We start from the raw sequence: 18,568 nt of genomic DNA, 5'->3' as shown, positions 1-18,568 counted from the left end.
TGAAATATTAAACTATTGCATTCTGTTTCATCAAAGTTTATTTTGCAAATCCCTTACAGATCACAACAGAGGATTTTTTTTATTCTATTGTATTTTATTAAGTACATTTTTTATGTCAAGAAAATCACATACTGGTGTAGTTTCTTTAGAAGTTAGGTACAATGCATGTGTGATAATAAATAAGAAAAAGCAAAGTGTAAAAGGGATATATATATTAGCCTACAGTTTCTACAGTCTTACAAGTCAATAACATTACACAATGGAACTAGGGGTCGACTGAATATTGTTTTGGACGATTACAGATATTTAGCTCTTTTTTCTTTTTTTCAGCAGTTGCTGATAAAATAAGATACTTTAAACATGCATTAATGTGGCCCTGATTTCACTGCCTCTCTTTGACTGTGGTCTCAAGCAATGCCCCAACCACCGCTACACATCACAAGAAACAGACTACTACTAGCACTGAAGGATGAAAGTTGGAAAGCTTTTCTTTCAATTAGTTATTTTTCTTCTTTCAATTTATTTTATTTGTTATTGTAAATATACATTCTTTTCAAATATCAGTTTTTGGTCCCCATAATTTCTAACAATCCTTATTAATATCACTGCTGGAAAAAAACATATTCGTCGGCCCCTAGAAGGAACACAGACACTGAGATTCTCTTCAGTTTCCACATTTTTGGTATGTGGCATGCCAGGTGTATAAGTGTGTGTCAAGTGCTGTGAACTAAGAATCTAAATTTTACTGCTTAAAGAGGAAATGCATGGAATTAATAGCAATAACAGTTTATTTCAAAGCAAAACTTATATAGCACCTATGCAAACAACATTAACCATCACATTGATTTAATAAATTCAAGGGAAAAACTGCCACACTATAAAATACCTGAACAAATACAGTACAGTGAAGTGTTTTTTTTCTTAGTATGCATGAAATGCTGAAAAACCCACCATCATTACTGTGATAATCACTGCTTAGCCATTAAATCATGAGTCCTTTATTTTACCAGACACCTCCTTGCTAAAGAGTTGGAAGACAAGAAAATGCAGGAACTAATCAACAATGGAGATGCTGCAGACCTGACACATACACATGTACTGTGATATGTGTGTACTTTGGAATATGTGCACGTGATTGTGTGGGTGGATAACTGATGGTGAGGTCACAGCAAATTCCTGCTTTTACTTCCTGGCAACAAGGAGAGTATGGTAGAGAGGTTTTATTACAATGTGCAGATAGAGGGAGCTATCAATTAGATACTCTGATGCACGGCGCTGCAGGTCGGCATCCATCAGGAAATCTCCAGCCTCCTCTGTACTTTGGTGGAAGTTGTAGACATGGCGAACCACTACTTTTCCTTGCTGTCTTGCCATCACAATTACTGTCTTCTGGAAACTCACACCAGCAAAGTCTGGGCTGGAAGTGGCTGGCGTGACAATAATGCGAGGTCGGCCTCCATCTGTGCGGGTGGGCTGCATGGCACCCAGTTCAGTGTAGGTCGACCTGGCACTGAGTGGGAGCCAGCGAGGGGAGAACAGGGCGTTCCATGTCACTCTCTTACTGGAGTCATGACCACTGGGCCCAAGCTGGGTCTGGAAGCTGAAGCTGCGGTCATCGCGGGTGGGGTTATTAATGACCCAAGGGGAACCCCAGGAGGAGGACAGGTAGTTACGGGGAGTGAAAATACTACAGTTGACATCAAAGTACTTTGCCAGTTGGATAGGTGAAGCAGAGTGGAATTGGAAAGCAAGATAGAGGAGATCACGGATAGTCTCGTAATACTTCTGCATCAGGGCAGATTGCTTCTGAAGACGGAAGAGATGCTGAGGTGGGATCATGCCGTATCGAACAGCCCTGAGAGCGGTCTCCACTGTCGTACTAACAGGCTGGTTCTGGTTAATCCAGCCCTCCAGCGCCTCATAGAGCTCCAGCTCACTCTGCAGAATGAGGTCAGAGCGCTGGAGCAAGGAGAGGAGCAGGTCTTCACTGATGGAACCCCATTCTCCACTCTGCAGCACGGAAGACAGGTTCCAGGACAGGTACTGCAGACAGCTGTCCCGAAGGGTCATGTCTCCAATTTGTAGTGCATAGTTGTACCAACCAACCACATGCCCTGTGGGTGAATCACTGGAGAGATGTTGTGTCATATATTGGGTCAAACCCTGCTGCAAGCCCCACACATGATACTTGCTGGCCAGCTTATGCAGAGAAATAGCCTGATCTAGGCGCACTGAGATATCGCCACAGTACAGATACCTGCAAAAGAAATGTGTGAAAGCATTGTTAAATAAAACAATATTTCTGCGAGGCATACTATATTTTGAGTCTTTTTTCTCCTCACATCTGAGTCACTGAAAAGCCCACACTCTCTTCTTTTACACTGTGAGCCTCAAACAGCAAGTGTAATTTTAGAGTATTTCACAAGATGGAGCTTTTCACTTCTGCAAATAGAACGGAAAGAGGCGAAATGGAGAGTGGAGACCTAAAACTTTTGACTTGGGGAGAACACAACAGCATCTACAACCAGCTTCATAGTTTCCTGAATGCATTTGTGTGATTTGACCAATTATCTCCAAACAAATGGTTACACCCTGCAGTCAGTCTCACCTGACAAACTTGTCGAAGACAGCTGCGCACTCGGGCGCCTCCCTCAAAACCAAAGCGCTGCTGTTACGGGTGAGCAGCAGTTCCTCAAACACGTCACTCTGCAGGGTGAGAACCAGGCTGTGGGCCTGGATCACCTTCACCTCGTCCGTATTGATGGTCTGCACTCGGAGAGTCACATCACTGCCATTACCCATTGTCAGCAGCGTCTCCATACGCTGCACCAAACTCATCGAGTGGTTCAGCACCGTAGCAGCATTGTCTAATGCTGCTTCTTGTTTCAGGGCAGCTGAGGGAAAAATAGTGCAAGATGGTGGAGAGTCTTGTCAGAAACACAAACATCACTATTTAATTGGAATTGGGGAAAAGCACACCTGAATTTGGATAGTACCTCATACTCATTCTCAGTCACTGTTTTCTTTAGCAAAATTTGCATCAACCTTACAATGTTTGTCATGTGCACATTTTCCCTACACCCTAAATCACATTTAATACAGCAAGAACGGGAAAGTCGCATCCAAAACTTTCATTTAAACCACATCTGATAGTGTGTCTTGGGGGTTAAAAAAAAGCAGACTTGCACATCCTTGTCTTCTTCTGCTGTCAATTAGTAGAGTAAAAGAGCAACAAGCCAGGTGACTGACTCAAAAAACCTCAGATACTAGGTGTACAAAAAAGAATCCTGAGTTTGCAGCGCCATTGCAGATGGCTGCTTCTATGGGCCCTCTCGAGCATAACTACAAGTGGCACACACTAAAGAATCACACATGAAAGATTCAGCACGGCAAGTCGCTGTTTCCATTCTGCTTTGCCACAGCCATCAGCAGCCTTGTTGGCCTGGTACTGGGGGTTTAATGAGACACAGGGGGAGCGTACTTGGCTCCCTGGGAAGCCACACTGTCTTCATTTCTACACCACAATCAAGTGCCCCCACTTCAAAGTAACCTTTGTCCAATTAGCCAGCCAGCATCCTGGGCCATCTTTGCACAGAGGAGTGTATAAGGGGGTGTATCGACAAATGATTCTGGCACAGTGTTCCCACATGAAAAAGCCCCAGAGTCTTTGCAACATGGGGAAATATACATCTTGTATTTCTATTTGTGACATAATTAACTTTTGTCAGATTCTGTTAGAAAAAAGGGCAACATCTCCGAGATTCAAATCAAAGTATAGACAAGAAGAACTTATGAATAAAGAATGTTTCAGCATACTGAAAAGAGCTGAAAACATTACATCAAACATTTCATACATATCCAGAATTAAATGAGTCTAATTTAACAGCAGCTAATGTGGCCTTCAATGGTTTAGTCAAAAGCAAAGTCAGATCTTTTTTAAGGAGTAAGAAAGAGCTTTCCCCCAGCACTTGTACTGTGCTGTATTACTGAGCTGGAATAAAGCCAAGCAGCAAATGGACTTGCCCGTCTTTCCCTGCACCCGGCAGACAAACAGATGAGGACAGGATGAGTGGAATAGATAAATACCCATCTTTTGCCCTGAGGCTGGGCACGAGCCACACATTCATGCTGTGCCCTACTACCCACTAACGGCATGGGGGAACTGGACTAAAATAGAACAACACAGCTTCCCTAACAATGTAAGATTTTCATAAAATATGTAAAAGTGAAAATAATGTTTAGTTGCAAAAAATGTGCTTAATGATAGCATTTGTTATCTTACCTCCGCTAACTGTGACAGAGTGGAAATGCAAGAAGAAGAGCAGGGTGCCCACATAGACCCAGGCAGGAATCTCTTGTTCACATGAGCGTACCATATCTTCTCAGTTATTCCCTGCTTCTCTTCCTTTGTCCTTTCCCCCTTGTCTTCCTCTCAGTGTGCCACTCTTCTCCTGACCCTTCTTCTTGCTGCTGTTGCCTTTGCCGTATGCGCGCAGAAAGGTGTGTTGCCCTGTGTGCTGCCCGGCTCCCTGTCCTGGACTCTTTATGTAGGACGCTGGCCTTTCCCTGGCGCATCTCACAACCCCACGGACTCCATTGATTGGTGGAATCTGGCAGGGGCGTTGCTATAGCGACAGCTTTGATTTTGAATTTCTCCCTTTTGGATGTTACATGGCATTGATCAGTGGCACCGGGCCAGCCAAGGACTCAGCTTAATGTTTTTTTACTTTAAAAGTCAGTGGGGGTTAGGCACTATTAAGAATCAATAATAACAGTGTTTCACATTTTAATGGAACTCGAATTGCAGCAGACCGCTGCACTGAAATTTTTTTTGTTTGTGGCACCCAAGTTAAGTACAATCAGTGCCATATAATTAGTCAGTTAATTACCACTGGTTGCCATTGAGACTATCTTCCAAAAGTAATTGAAACTCTAATATGTGTGACCAACTGCAGTCAATCAAATTTCATAATTCATTTATAGGATAGTTTTTCAGCTGAGTGCAATTATTTCTCTGATGGCATGTTAATCCCACTAATGTGAAGATAATTTCATTGGTCCTGGGTCTACTCATCAATTTGAGGGAAGCTTTGTCAGTCAAATTCAAGTGCCAATCAGGATTTTACATAGTCCCACAGGGTTTACTGATGTTAAAATATACGTATTTATTCAATATCCATTTGAAACAAGCTTTAATGTGGTTTCCTAATGCTTCATTAAATAAATGCAAAGCTATTTTCAGGTGTACTCTTTGCATCACCAACCTTGCACAATGTAAAGGGCTTAATGAATGTGCGTGATAAAATTTCCTAATGGATGTGGAGTTAATGATCTGCCACTTGCAGGGAACATACTAACCTCCAAGCTGTAATAATCAATATGAACTGATATAATGACTCAAAGTGAGGTCTACTGCCACATCACACAAGAGAATCCTACATCCTAGAATAGCATACAGTAACTGGGGTACAACAAAAGTATGTTTCAAAGTGAAACAGCAGCCGTGACAACAACACATAATGCTTCTGGTGATAGCCTCAGGGGCTTAATGAGATGTTTACAGTACCATTGAAATAAGCCTTTATTTACCACTCAGCTACCATCGATCTCTCAGTCAGAGATGGGTCAGTCAATACTGAGACCCCTGTTAAAATCTTCTTGACTGTAAAGTAGATATAGATCTGATACTGTAAAAAAATCGATGCATCTGACTTGGCCATTAGTTCACTCACAACATTTATACTACCATGAGGCACCGTGATAAATGTGTTTCAAACAGATCACAATCTACCTACTTTGGGAAAGACAGGGAAAGACATCATTTCAGGGGAAATAGGTTGTAGTAAAGTCCCGAAGGCTGCCAGGCTGCGGAAAAAATGCAGGGGATGAGATGTCCTGTGAGACCCTAACCTGAGTCACAGCTATGAATAACCTGACACATTCTCGAAGGAGAGCAGTGCTGCTGAGGTGCCCTAATGAAGCCTGCTGCAACAAAGTGGACAAGACAAGGCACAAGAGCTTGTGGCATCTCCTTTCTGTGGATCGCTGGACATCTGTGTCAGACGGTGGACATAGATACACATAAATAACCTTCATGAGTGTGTATTGGATAAATAATAATGAGACTGGTGTCAACATACTGATTTACCTGAAATAATAGAACAGAATTTTCTATGTTAGGGTTTGTGTTTGCCGTATGCCAACATGATTCAGGCCACTGTTAGCTACAACAGAGTAAACCCAAAGCCCTCTTTATGCGTCCATCTGAAAAGGACATGTCCTTCATTCAGGTCACATTGCTTTCTCCTTTGATTTAACTTCCTATTAAGAATCTAACAGGACCACAAAGCAAAGGGATGAATTGACAAGCTGCTGGGTTTGTGAGAGCACCCCTCAGGAAGAGATCCATTGAGGAATCAATGCACCACAGGGGGCTCTATCACGCAGTATAAACAGTACGTTTAGTGCAGGCTGAATGCCAGAGCTAGCTTCAGGAAGGTGTCCTGGATGACCTTACTCTTGTGCTGGACCCGAAGGGGATGCACCAGTTAGCCAGGTCTCCAAAACAAAATATACAGCCCACTTCAAATGAATGTAAATGTGCAAAATGTCTGTAAAAACAAGCAAAGGTATTATAAAACAGCATGAAGTATGAAAAAAAAAGCATCATATTTAGTCTAACAATGATTTATCATTATAAACTGTTCCTTGGAGCATCACAAATGCAGAAGCAATGTGCCAGTGCATGCCAGTAATGGAATATTTAGGTCGATTCCTTTTAGCGATTGCTCATTTGTGGCACAGCGTTTGTTCAGGTTTAAATTAAATCAAATCAAATCAGGAGCAAATTTAAAACAACCTGAAACTACCAAAGGGCTAGACCTGTTATCATTCAGGGAGCAACAACAATCTGTGCAGAAAGCAAGACAGGATAAGGACTTGTAAAATCAGTTAGAAAAACAAACCGAGGCTAAGCAGGATAGCAACTTGGAAGATCAATGTCTAAATAAAATAAAGCTAACACAAAATACTAAAACATTACAACCATTAAGAGCAACCAAAAGCCACTGAAAACATGCACATCTGGAGATTAAAACAGGCAATGGAGTGGGAACATTTGATTGATAGAAGAAGGCTGTTCTGAAGTTTTTTCCATTTGCTACAGGTTGCAAGTACAAGTTTTACAATTACAATTAAACAAGTAAAAGACGGTTTGCGAGTGCATTAAGGTAAACATAGAACAAACAAACAAAAAGCATAAAGAGCAAAAGGAGAAAGACAGAGCTAACGATCATCTTCTGCTGTTATTCTAATCCGACAGCAAACTATTGTTTTGCACAATTCGTCACATCTACACAATTAATAGTGCAAAACACAAAATACTACAGAAAACTGCATCATATAGCTTTTTGAGATGATAAAAATACAGGCATGGATTGAATGTTTTATATTTACTACAGTAATTCAGAAATGTTCAGATGTGTAAACATCTATTGAGTTATTAAGTTTGTGAAAAGAGACAATCTAAACGTTTTAAATCAGCAGTTTTGGTTATTGTTCATATTTATCATGTGATTGTAAGGTGGCATGGCCTGCACAAGATCAGTAACTTCTATTTTGTTGCATAATCCTATTTGACTGTGTTTAACTGAAATAACACAGAAGCCAACCTCTCCTGCAACAGTGTTTTCCACCAGGTGGCTCTGCTAACTGGGTTCACAGTCGCCTGCTGGATGATGACTGCTCTGAAGTCTGTATAGGAGAAAGCAAGCATAGCCAAGAATTTGGATTTGATTTTAGATGATCATTATTTATTTAATCCTTAAGGGTGTGCTTAATGGCATAACAGATTAAACCTGAAATATCCTTAAACTGAACTTAAACTATATATGAGCTTTTTCTCCTGCAAAGTTGGGCTTTAAGAAGAGTGGAAGTGGGCCAACTCAAAAACCAAGCTGAAGCTGATAATTGAATATTTTTTAAATAAAAGCGCTTTAAGAGGCTGATTTAATCACTGAACCTGTGAACGGAGTTAATCATCAATCTTCAGTGTGTTTCCAGTTTAGAGCATGTTACACACTCTGTATACAAGCGCAGGGCCTATATATCTCACTAGAGAGGTGAGTGGCCCCTTTGTTTGGATGTAAGCTGTCTGAAACAAATAAGTAGGTCGGGCGCTAATCTCACAGAATATGCAAAGCTGCAGGCACCACAGAGGTAGGAGAAAGGGGCAGAGCGGTTTGAGCTGAGTCTTTAGCAAAAGCAGGTTATTACATTTACAGAATAATAACATCCATAGCGTACTGTACAGCTGCTTTGATAGGACTACCGATCAATCGAGTCTAACATGGATGAATAACAGAGAAGGAGAAGCGGAGGATTGTTCGTGATCCTGTCCGGAAAAATACACGAACTGCTGGATCAAAATAAATGAGCACTTGAACACACCGGTGTTGATCGCAGCATCTGCAACGAGGTTGGTAAAACTCAAAAGAAGGGAATCGAGCAAAGCAAGTTTGTTTCCTGACGTCGGTTATTCGCACCGGAGAAGTCTACCTGGGTCACCTGTTGCAGCAGCCGAAGCTGCTGTCATTCTCAGTCCTGGTAAGAAACCCTTGTAGCCATTATTGGTCGCATTAGACCAAAACTCCAATGATTGCACTCATTGTGTTTGTTGTGTAGCTTAGAGAGAGCATATGTCAACCATATCATGATAGTTCAACCTTTTTTGTTATGCCAGTGTGCTATTTTAACACACAACATGTGCACTGTAAGCAACAAACAAAAAAAAACAAACTGAAAATCTAGTAAGGGAGTAACAAAAAAATTCAAAAATAATGCAGTAACTTCAAAAGTTATTTTATATGATTTAGGTTCAAGAAAACAGTGGAATTTTATGGTCACACATTGTTAAAGAAAGAATGACTACTCAAAAAAGACAGATTTTTTTAGGTTAATGTGATTTACAGTTACAGTTATTACAGATTTGATCTGTAATTTAACAAAAAAGGAGAAATTTGTAAAATAAGAGTTAAAATATTTAACAATTTTTCCCTCCTCAAAAAATGAAAGAATGTCAATTTTTGACAGTTTTGCAAGAATTTGTGCTCCTTTGGGAAAATAAAGTATGTCTAAGAAAAAAATTTGTCTTCGGTTCTATGACAGACAACCTAGTGTACTCTTTATTTTTCTGAGCTGAAGAAAGAAAAAAAATCTCATCTCAAAGGCCTAAAGCATTTCCCAAATCATTGAATTGCCATGAAAAATATTTGGTTTTAAAATACTTAATACAAATGCATTCTGTCATCAAATTAAATATGATTGCTGAATGACACCATTACATTTGCTGGAACACAGATTCCAGGTGGGAGTACTTATTATGTCCCATGATGAAATGTTGTTGATGCTTCTACTAATTGGATGGTCCTGGAAGGATAGACTGAGCTGTGACTACAAGTCACTGTAGAATGGCTCCATTTCATAAGTAAATCCAAGGGACACAATTCTAGATTCTTCAGTGACTTAAATGAATTTATTTTAATGAATAGCAATTTGTGTGACACATTCAAATTTGCCACAACTGAGACCAGTTTTGCAGTGAAACGTCACTGGGTTAGCACAGCACGTGTTTGCTATTGTTCATTTACTACACTGAAATAATCTTGGGAAAATATTTTGCCATTAGGTGCTTGCAAAGTCAGTTTTTAGTCTTGTTTTTACTAGTCCCGGATGCAAATAACAGAGTAGTTTTGCATGCATATTTGAATAAACTAAATATTTTTGTTGCAGAATTTAAACAAAAGTCTGCAGTGAAGCAATGAATCCTACTAGTGCGCCAAAAGGATGTGGCTCCGGCATCGGCTCCATTTACTACAACCTGTGTGACCTGACCACAGTGTGGGGGGTTGTGGTGGAAGCCGTTGCCGCTGCTGGTGTGGTGACTTCCTTTGTCCTGTTTGTCATCCTCATGGGCTGCTTGCCGTTTGTGACAGACAAAAAGAGAAAGGGTATGGTAGCCCTGCAGGCCAGCATTTTAGTTTTCACACTGGGACTCTTTGGACTTACTTTTGCCTTTATCGTGAGCCAGCACTCCACCAGCTGTGCTGCACGAAGGTTCCTGTTTGGAGTACTCTTCTCAGGGTGTCTCGCTTGCCTGGTGATGCACGGGCTGTGGCTAGCCCTGCTGCAACGGAGAGGACGTGGGCCTAGGAGCTGGATGCTTTGCCTGGGCGCCCTGGGTCTCTGGCTGGTCGAGGTGATCATCAACACTGAATGGCTGATCATCACTGTGGCCAGGAGCCCACCTGGAGTAGACAATGCCTCTGACCTTTCCTGCAGCATCGGCAACCAGGACTTTGTGATGGCTCTCATTTATGTCATGGTTCTGCTGCTCGCCGTAGTGCTGATGGCAGTACCCGCACTAACACACAAACATAAGCAGTGGCGCCGAGATGGAGCTTTCATCCTGGTCACAGGGCTTCTCACCATTGCTATCTGGGTAACATGGATTGTCATGTACATCCACGGAAACCGAGTGGTCGGGAGTCCGAGCTGGGACGATCCTACTCTGGCTGTCGCTGTGGTGTCAAATGCCTGGGTGTTCCTCTTTCTCTACACAATCCCAGAAATCTGCTTGCTGACACAAGAGGACCCTGACCAGGAGCAGCCCCACGATGGAGACGTCTACCCTGCCAGGAGTCTGGTTTATGACACCATCATTAAGGAGCCGGAGCCAACCCAGCAGAATGTGTACATGGAGAATAAAGCCTTTTCTATGGATGAGCCTCCAACTGGTACAGCATAGCACATTATGTTGTTTATCAATATTAATCTTGCAATAATAGGAGTAACTGCTTTCAGCTTCATTCTGTATAGATGGGTGCTCAATTCCTCATATCAAAGACTCAAAAAAATCAACCAGACAGATAGGATTGATGTATGTGTAGCTATGCAAGGAAATATATCCTGACAATCAAGGCAGCAGTAGACCTTGTGATGGCTCTTGATCAAAAGATAAAGTATGAGAAACAATTGATAGATTATTATTTCTGACTTAGACAAAATGGCATAAAGTAGCTATTTGTCAGGTTCTAAATATGGTCTTGATATTGTGACTGAGTATTTTATTGAAATACATGTGAATAGCAACTGGCACGGAGGTCAGATTGGTTACTGTAGTGATATGACCTCGAGATGTGCTTTTTATTCATCCACGTCCCCTTACTAGGACAAAAAAAAATCTGATCTGCGTACTTAATGTTGTGCTTTGCTGATAGTAAAACATGATGCAGTTGCACTAGTCGCTTACTTGGAAAAAAAACAAACAAAGACAATATTACAGTATAAAGTCTGTAAATGATAACATTTATTTATTTCCAAACAACACTTGCTTTGAAGTCTGACATTGTCAGCACACTCCAAACTACAGGACCTCAATGAGTACATCAACCAGTATTAGCCTCCTCACTACAACTCCCTGTAGGGACCACTAGTTCCATTTTTTTCCCTTTAATTTGTCACATCTTTTTTATTGGTATCACTGTATACTGTAACCATCTATCCGAATTTTAAGTGGATATTAGAAACTACAATGTGTTTTCAGAAATGTCAGAATATTCAGCTTGTGTGTGATTTACCAGAAAATAACATCACTAGTCAACTGAGCCAGTTTCTCCAGTTATTGCTATAGACTGTTGTCCAAGTATCCTTGGGAGATGTATTGAAAGTGTTATATTTCAGTTTTTCACATCTGTTGTGATATAGACCTTATGCTAAGTGGGATCTAAAACCAAAAATGCTATCTTATGACCATTTTTTAACCACACCTTTTGTTCACCAGTATCAACAAAGCCGGTATCTCCATATGGAGCTTACAATGGTCAATTGCGAAGTTGTGTATACCAGCCCACCGAAATAGCCCTGATTGCCAAAGGTCTAACAAAGGTGAGTGTGGTAATGCTGTTTCATACCACAAAACATCCCCTCTTCCTTACATCTGAAAAAATCCCGTCTATGCATGTTTCTACAGATGGACCAAGACTCGATAATGCTTCGAACGACACCCCCACCTTTGAATCCAGGAAGTAGCAGCTCCCTGTCTCGCTCAGCTGAGTCCTTAGCACCCTAAGGACTGTCAAAGGTTGGCAGACTGAGTCAAGAGCACATTGCACTGTCACCTACACACTCGGTTGCTACAGCAGTGAAATAAATCTCGACTGCCTGCGGGTCTGTTCTCAGAGTTCCTAGTATCAGATGTTTTATATCACAATTTTTCTTCCTTAGAATGACGCTTAAAATAGTAACGGTTGAATCTACAGCAATATGTAGGAATATGACCTAGTTCCTCTCACAAACTACTTCTTATACGTTTCTCTGATACTCACACACTGCTGGACCAAGTGTTACAAGATTCTAATAATTGACAACAATGGAGACGAATGACTTCTGATGGGGTTATTCCATCTCAAATCATCAGGGGCCTTCTGCATGACTATCTCCGATTTAGCTGAAACATTTTTATTATGTGCATATTTAAAATGGTATTTGTGAAAATTTTTAGACGATTTAGAAATATTAATTCAGAATCTGCAACACTGGACACGTAGATCAAATAGTCTCTGATAATGTGTGAAATAAGATGGGGAAAAAAGGAAGCATCAAGAAAAGCACACATTAACCCACAATAAAGTATGTCAGGAAGTATTATATCAATCTAAAATTGAAAAACCACCTTTATAAATATGCATGTTTTATTAAGCTACAAAAGAAATTCAGTCCAATCAGAGATAATTGAGCAAGATTTGTTCTAAAAAATGGATGATCTGAGATGGAATGACCCTGAGGTTAATGTACACACAGCCAAAATAGATGATTATCAAAAACTTGTGCCTCAGTGCCTTTTTTTTAAATGAAAATTGAACTACTTCTACAGTCTATGTACCAGTTTTGCTCACTTGTGGCTTCACTATTGGGCCCCAAACTAACAATTATCTAAAGGGTGACATGTTTGCGTCTCTGTGGGAACAAACTTGACTTACCTTCTAGCTGTGAGAAAGACCAGAAACTATTATTTTTGCTATTTTGACCCTTTCCAAATCTAAAACCCAAAGTGAAACTATGTATTCAGTTCACATGTGAAGAAACAGTAGACAAGAATCCGATGCAGAGAATTTAGAGTAACAGACTAGTCACAGCTGTGTGCAGTGCAAAGTGAACATAATATACCAGAAATCGTGAGAATATCTATGATTCTTCTCTTTACACTCATAAACCTGCTGCCTGTTATTTGTTAATCTGTTCAAAACTGCATAAACACGCTGTGTTCACTTGTGAAATTATGTTGTGATTCTCTGAAAGCCATGTGATTTTCTTGAGTTTCGGATTTTTCAAAGTGTAATTTTATGGAAAGATATACATTCTAAGTTATGAAACCTATAAATGTTATGTTCATTCTGTGTGGCTCTTTGGATCTTAAAGGCGACAGCTCACAAGGACAGCAATGTGGGATACTGAAAGAGGAAGTGTCACAGTAATTATCCTGTTTACTGCCCTGAGCAGTCATTTCCATAAGTTTCACCTGGTGGTGCCACATGCTGGGACTGCCTCTCCGACTGTGATGTATGGCTTTATACGGCTGCAAGAAAACGATCCTGGGTGGTACTGACTGATATTGTCGTAATGTTGCCAGATTCAAATAGCAAAATCCAACAATTAATCAATCTAATGCTCGTTCTTGTTTAAATTTAGGGCTGTAATAGTCTTGGAACTCCTACGTGCGTGTCCTAATATGTTTCGTCAGTATTGTCGGAAACAAACAAACAAAAAAAACTGTTTTAAACAAATTAGCATTTACAACTGCTTTGACTTGCAATGAGTTCTCCTCCTTCTGAGAATTATTTGCATACAATTCGTCACACGCACGCAGGCTTTGAAGCGCTTCAGAGTGAGCTGTGGCTGCCTCGCTGCAGCAGCAGGCAGAATCAGCTCGCTCCTAATTAGTCCCACCATCCTGCGCTGACAGCAGCCATGAGCGCTTGCTCATGAAAGAAATTGCTCACAAACTGGAAACCAAACGGCACAATACTGTACGACAGAATGCATGTGCAAATGTTGAGGTTGTATTTTGTCATGTCTCGTGTATTGAACCCTTTGCAGAAAACATGCAGATAAGCAGAGGAACTTGTAAACATCCTGATGGTAAACATAAGTGAAAACTGTATCCAAATTTAAACAAATGAGAACTCATTATTTAAAGACAGACAATCATTGGGTCTTTGCATTTCCAATCAGTTCTGCTTCTTTACTTATAATCACTGACCCAATTAGCTTCAAACCGGCAGAAAACATTACAGGCTGTCCAGAGGAGTTTCGGCTGGGTATTACTCATCCCATTGTGGGTAACTGGGATAGTGTTGCTCTGCTGAAGGGACATTTTGAGTGTAACAAAAAGTCCTGGTCTATTATGTGAGATGAAGTCAAAAACAGCACCCCCCCCCAATCTGAATAGCTGTCTTGCAGACAGGTGGTTACATGACCAATGGGGAAGGTGCTTAGCTCAAGGGAGTCAGCACTCCCAATCATCAGCAGCTGTTCCCCCTTAATACATTTCCTTGTCACTGTGACAACGCTCAGAGGCCAAACACAAATGGAAAAACAACTGAGGGTTCTACCAGTCAAGTTGATTAAATAGAAATGACTGAACTCACAGACCAGACCATTATTACAAGGTCATACCATCTGGTGATATTGTTCAGTTGATCACCAATTGCAGAAACATTAACAACATAATGTTTGTTTTCAGATGCAGGCTTCTTTGAATGATTAAGTTGTCAAACAGCACATCTAAATTTATACAGTTTGTCTCAGAGACCAATACTGAACAAAGGCCTTGTTCATGAGGGTAAACCTTTCAGGGATTGCAAAAGTAAATAGCTGTGCCAGGCTCTAATAAGTGTTCCGCATTTAAAAAGGCTAATGTGATTTATTTATCCCAAGACTGAGGCTCTCCATGAGGTGCAAAAGGAAATAAGATCCTAACATTTTTTTTGCCAGAATATCAGATGTTTATTCTCTTTGCTGGGGTTAAAAGTGAATTTGGGAAATTTAGAAACAACAGCCAGGAAAACACGGTTGGAAGATGAACATGCCATATGGCAGAAAACTCTGTATAAGCTACTGAACAGGCCTGGTGGTGAGATTTGTATTCTTATCAGCTGTTTCCCCAGTCAAGAATGACCTTTTCAACTTTAGTTTTTGAGGTAATATGGATAAGAAGTCCATATTAATTAAAAGAAAAAACCTGGAAAAATGGGAATTTGACAGCGAGGAAACTGTGCTCTGATGAGAACCATTTGACATAATGAACGACATCTAATAAATAATCTTTATGGTGATTTTTTTTCTTAATTTCTTTATATATGTTGTGAATTGTCTTTTTGATAGAAAAATAAGACTGACATACGGTAAAAACAAAGAACATATATCACCAATAGAGTTTCATGTGTGATATGGCACAATGTGTCACTAATAATATATTTTACACTGGGTATGTTCTGTCAGCTCCACACTACTTAGAAAAACAACTTTCTACAGGAAGACTGCCATCTAGTGGGAGCACAGATGAGTCTAGCTTTTTCTCAACATTAATCTTAATAATTTTAATGTCTATCACATCACAGATGATGCCAGAGTGGCTGCCTAAAAATTTAAACATAAAAACAGCGTAAATACAAATGCACACTTGTCACCGAACATCCAACACAGTTGCAGAGTGAGAAATCATCAAAAGATACCTGTCCACATGCATTTTCCAGCAGTTATGGGTGATCAGGTTGTTGTTTCCGAAGGCACTTTAAATGCAACTAAACATTAAAATGTCCTGTGTCTTATGAACATGAAAGTGGCAGGGGACTGTTATTTACTACCCACCTTTTTGCTGATTTGCGAATACAAATGTTTGTGTCTTTCCCTGATTGTTCACATAATTGTGGAAGCTCCCCACGTGAACATCACTTCCAAAATAACACAACACACACTGTTGATGGATATCATGTCAGTCTGTGCACATCACCGCTTTGTAGTCATTGACAACGACTGCAGCTGGGTTCATTAGAAATCCTCAGTTTAGTGGCTTTAAATGTCACTGCAGGTTCTTGAGTTTTTCCAGATTAGCAGTCCTGGCCTCATGCTGCTGCTGTTTCTGTTTCTTAAGCAGACGGTAGGCCTCCACTGCTCGCACCCGCTCCTCCTCCATGATTCTTTGTCTGGCCATGGAGGGCTTGGTTGTGGAGGCTGCAGTGTGGCCCAGCAGAGAGTTGAGAAGCAGCTCCTTTGCTGCTTTCTGGATAACATAGACGGACAAGAAAAGCCACAGTTAACCACTTACTCACACATCAGGAGTGATGTTAACATGTGCTCACTGTATAGCACAGTTACCTGAGGTTTGAGCTGAGCTTTCTTGGGTTTGACACTCAACGATGGTGGAGCCATTGAAACTTCACCAAAGGCAACAGTATCTACAAAACAAAAAACATCAGTCGAGTACATAACAATCTTTATGCTGACTTAACTATGACTTCTTTAGCTTGCTTAATTTGAAACTTTCAGGTACTGTGGAGCAGCCAAAAAATGTGGAAATACAGCAACTGATTGCTATAGTAAATTTTTGTACAAATAGTTACTTATTTGCAAAATTATGAAATACATAGCAACACTAGTATTAATCTTGAGATGTATTCGTGTACATTCACTCTCCTTTTACTCCAGTCTATAGAAGGTAAGTTTAATGGTAAATATCTTGCACCTTAACTTTTAGATGCTCCACTATACTTACAAGCTAGTTGTTATTTTTATGGTCTTTTTTGCAGAAAATAATGCTTGCATGAGCAAAAACTGTGGGCCATTGCAGTGTGGGTGAAAATTGTCTGGCAACTTCCTCCTGTCTGCCTTTCCCCAAAATGCCAATCTGACATCGACAGCAAATTCATTCACTCCCACTTATACGTATACATTTATAGATTTCCCTGATACTGCTGGTGTATAAATCATTAAAAGGCCCAGGAACGATATGCTGGTCTGATATAATTTGGCCCAACACTGTAACAGCAGTCACAAACAGTGAAAGTGCAGTGAAACACAGTGACACTTAAATACAGCACAATTTTGGTCAATGCCATTTAACCTTTGATTAAATGTTTCAGAGAAAAAACATGCATTCCTTACCTATAAACATCTCTTTTTCCATTTTGGTCTCTTGTCTGTCCAACTTCTTCTGATGAAGCTTCTGTAATCTCACTTTATCATGCCTGTAGCAAGACCACAAACATCAAATAACGAAGAAGTATTAGTTGTACAATCAAAGAAACATCTACCACAACTTCTCTGTACCTTCTAACTGTTAATCAATCTGCATTCTGAGTTTTATCATTTATAAGTTTGGTGTTGAGTATTTTGGAAACGTAGCTGTATGTTATAAACCTCAATATGTTTAAAAAAAGATTTTTTTGCATTCAGACATATAAAAACACCAGGACCCAAATACTGACAAAGAAGACAACAAACCAATAATGAAATTAGAACTGATGAGGAGAATCTGTGCCATAAGAAACATGTTTAGGAAGCTGGGGTTTGGCTGAAATCTGCTTTGCTAATTTCAAGTCAAAGCGTACTCACTCCTTCTTTTTGTCAGACTTTCCCTTGCCGGCAGGTTTCTCTTGTTTGTCTGCATCCAGCTCAGGCTTTCTGTCTACTTGGTTCTTGGTGAGGAAGAGGACGTGTTTCGTCTCATTGTCCATGCGCCTCAGGTATGCTTTCACACCTTCCTGCTTTCCTCTCTTGAAATGTGGGACAGGGATGTCTCCATCCTGGGAATCCTCTGCCTTGCTGTTCGGCGAAATGGCTAAAGCCATGCAAGTTTCTTAAGTGGCTAGAAACATACGCTTAACTCTTAAATGCATGAAAAGTCGTATAAAAAATGTATTTGCTCACCTGCTTTTAGCTTCTTGGAGTTCAGTGATCCCTTTTTCATTCTGTGCTTGCTCTTCATTATCTCTCGGAGCCTGAAGGGGATGTGTTCGAGGTGGTCCTCTTCTTTAGCTTTCTTTGGTTTACCATCTCCTTTAAGCTTCCTATCATTGACGTTTAGACTCATTACAGTACAAACATGATGGAAAGGGGATTACATGTATGTTTTTAATGGCAACTGATTACAGGCGAATTTCTCGATTAATGACAACAATTTTAACTCGCTGTATCTGGCTTTGGTAGCTCCAAAGTCACTTATTAGAGTGCTAACAACAATTAGCTATTCTTGCTAGCTAGCTAAACTAGCAGCTTTTCTTTTACACGTTAGCTCGCTTACGTTACCTTGGCTGTTGTCCGGCTTTGCCTGCTCGTTTTCCCGACTCGTTCGTTTTGTTCTTCTTATTCTTCCCCATACTACACTGTTTTAATTCAGTGCATTACAGTATAAAATAGTATCACATGTGGAGCAGCGTGTTTAACTCAGCCTTCAACCCACCAACCAGAGAGGAAGAAGAGGTCTCACTCTGTGACTTTTTGTCGAGTACTG

General features: G+C 40.4%; 3 protein-coding genes across 3 annotated transcripts; 1 reads left to right on the top strand and 2 right to left on the bottom strand.

Moving 5' to 3' along the window:
* Positions 1–20: 20 nt before the first annotated feature.
* btbd17b (BTB (POZ) domain containing 17b) lies at positions 21–4,592 on the bottom strand. Its single transcript, XM_022210927.2, has 3 exons — positions 4,283–4,592; positions 2,609–2,894; positions 21–2,257 (listed from the first exon to the last, which is right to left on the bottom strand). The coding sequence occupies exons 1-3, from the start codon at positions 4,374–4,376 to the stop codon at positions 1,183–1,185; spliced, it is 1,455 nt and encodes a 484-aa protein (XP_022066619.1). The 5' UTR covers positions 4,377–4,592; the 3' UTR covers positions 21–1,182.
* Positions 4,593–8,120: 3,528 nt separating this feature from the next.
* Positions 8,121–13,452, top strand: LOC110962851 (G-protein coupled receptor family C group 5 member C-like). Its single transcript, XM_022210912.2, has 4 exons — positions 8,121–8,604; positions 9,790–10,793; positions 11,840–11,943; positions 12,029–13,452. The coding sequence occupies exons 2-4, from the start codon at positions 9,818–9,820 to the stop codon at positions 12,125–12,127; spliced, it is 1,179 nt and encodes a 392-aa protein (XP_022066604.1). The 5' UTR covers positions 8,121–8,604; positions 9,790–9,817; the 3' UTR covers positions 12,128–13,452.
* Positions 13,453–14,104: 652 nt separating this feature from the next.
* ccdc137 (coiled-coil domain containing 137) lies at positions 14,105–18,564 on the bottom strand. The gene is made up of 6 exons (XM_022186955.2): positions 18,364–18,564; positions 17,986–18,125; positions 17,671–17,896; positions 17,221–17,303; positions 16,435–16,514; positions 14,105–16,339 (listed from the first exon to the last, which is right to left on the bottom strand). Exons 1-6 carry the CDS (start codon positions 18,432–18,434, stop codon positions 16,139–16,141), a joined length of 801 nt encoding a protein of 266 aa, XP_022042647.1. The 5' UTR covers positions 18,435–18,564; the 3' UTR covers positions 14,105–16,138.
* Between the last annotated feature and the right edge of the window lie 4 nt (positions 18,565–18,568).

This window comes from Acanthochromis polyacanthus, chromosome 21 (genome assembly GCF_021347895.1).
Source record: "Acanthochromis polyacanthus isolate Apoly-LR-REF ecotype Palm Island chromosome 21, KAUST_Apoly_ChrSc, whole genome shotgun sequence".
Lineage (NCBI taxonomy): Eukaryota > Metazoa > Chordata > Actinopteri > Pomacentridae > Acanthochromis > Acanthochromis polyacanthus.
This window is presented reverse-complemented; position numbering and strand designations above follow the sequence as displayed.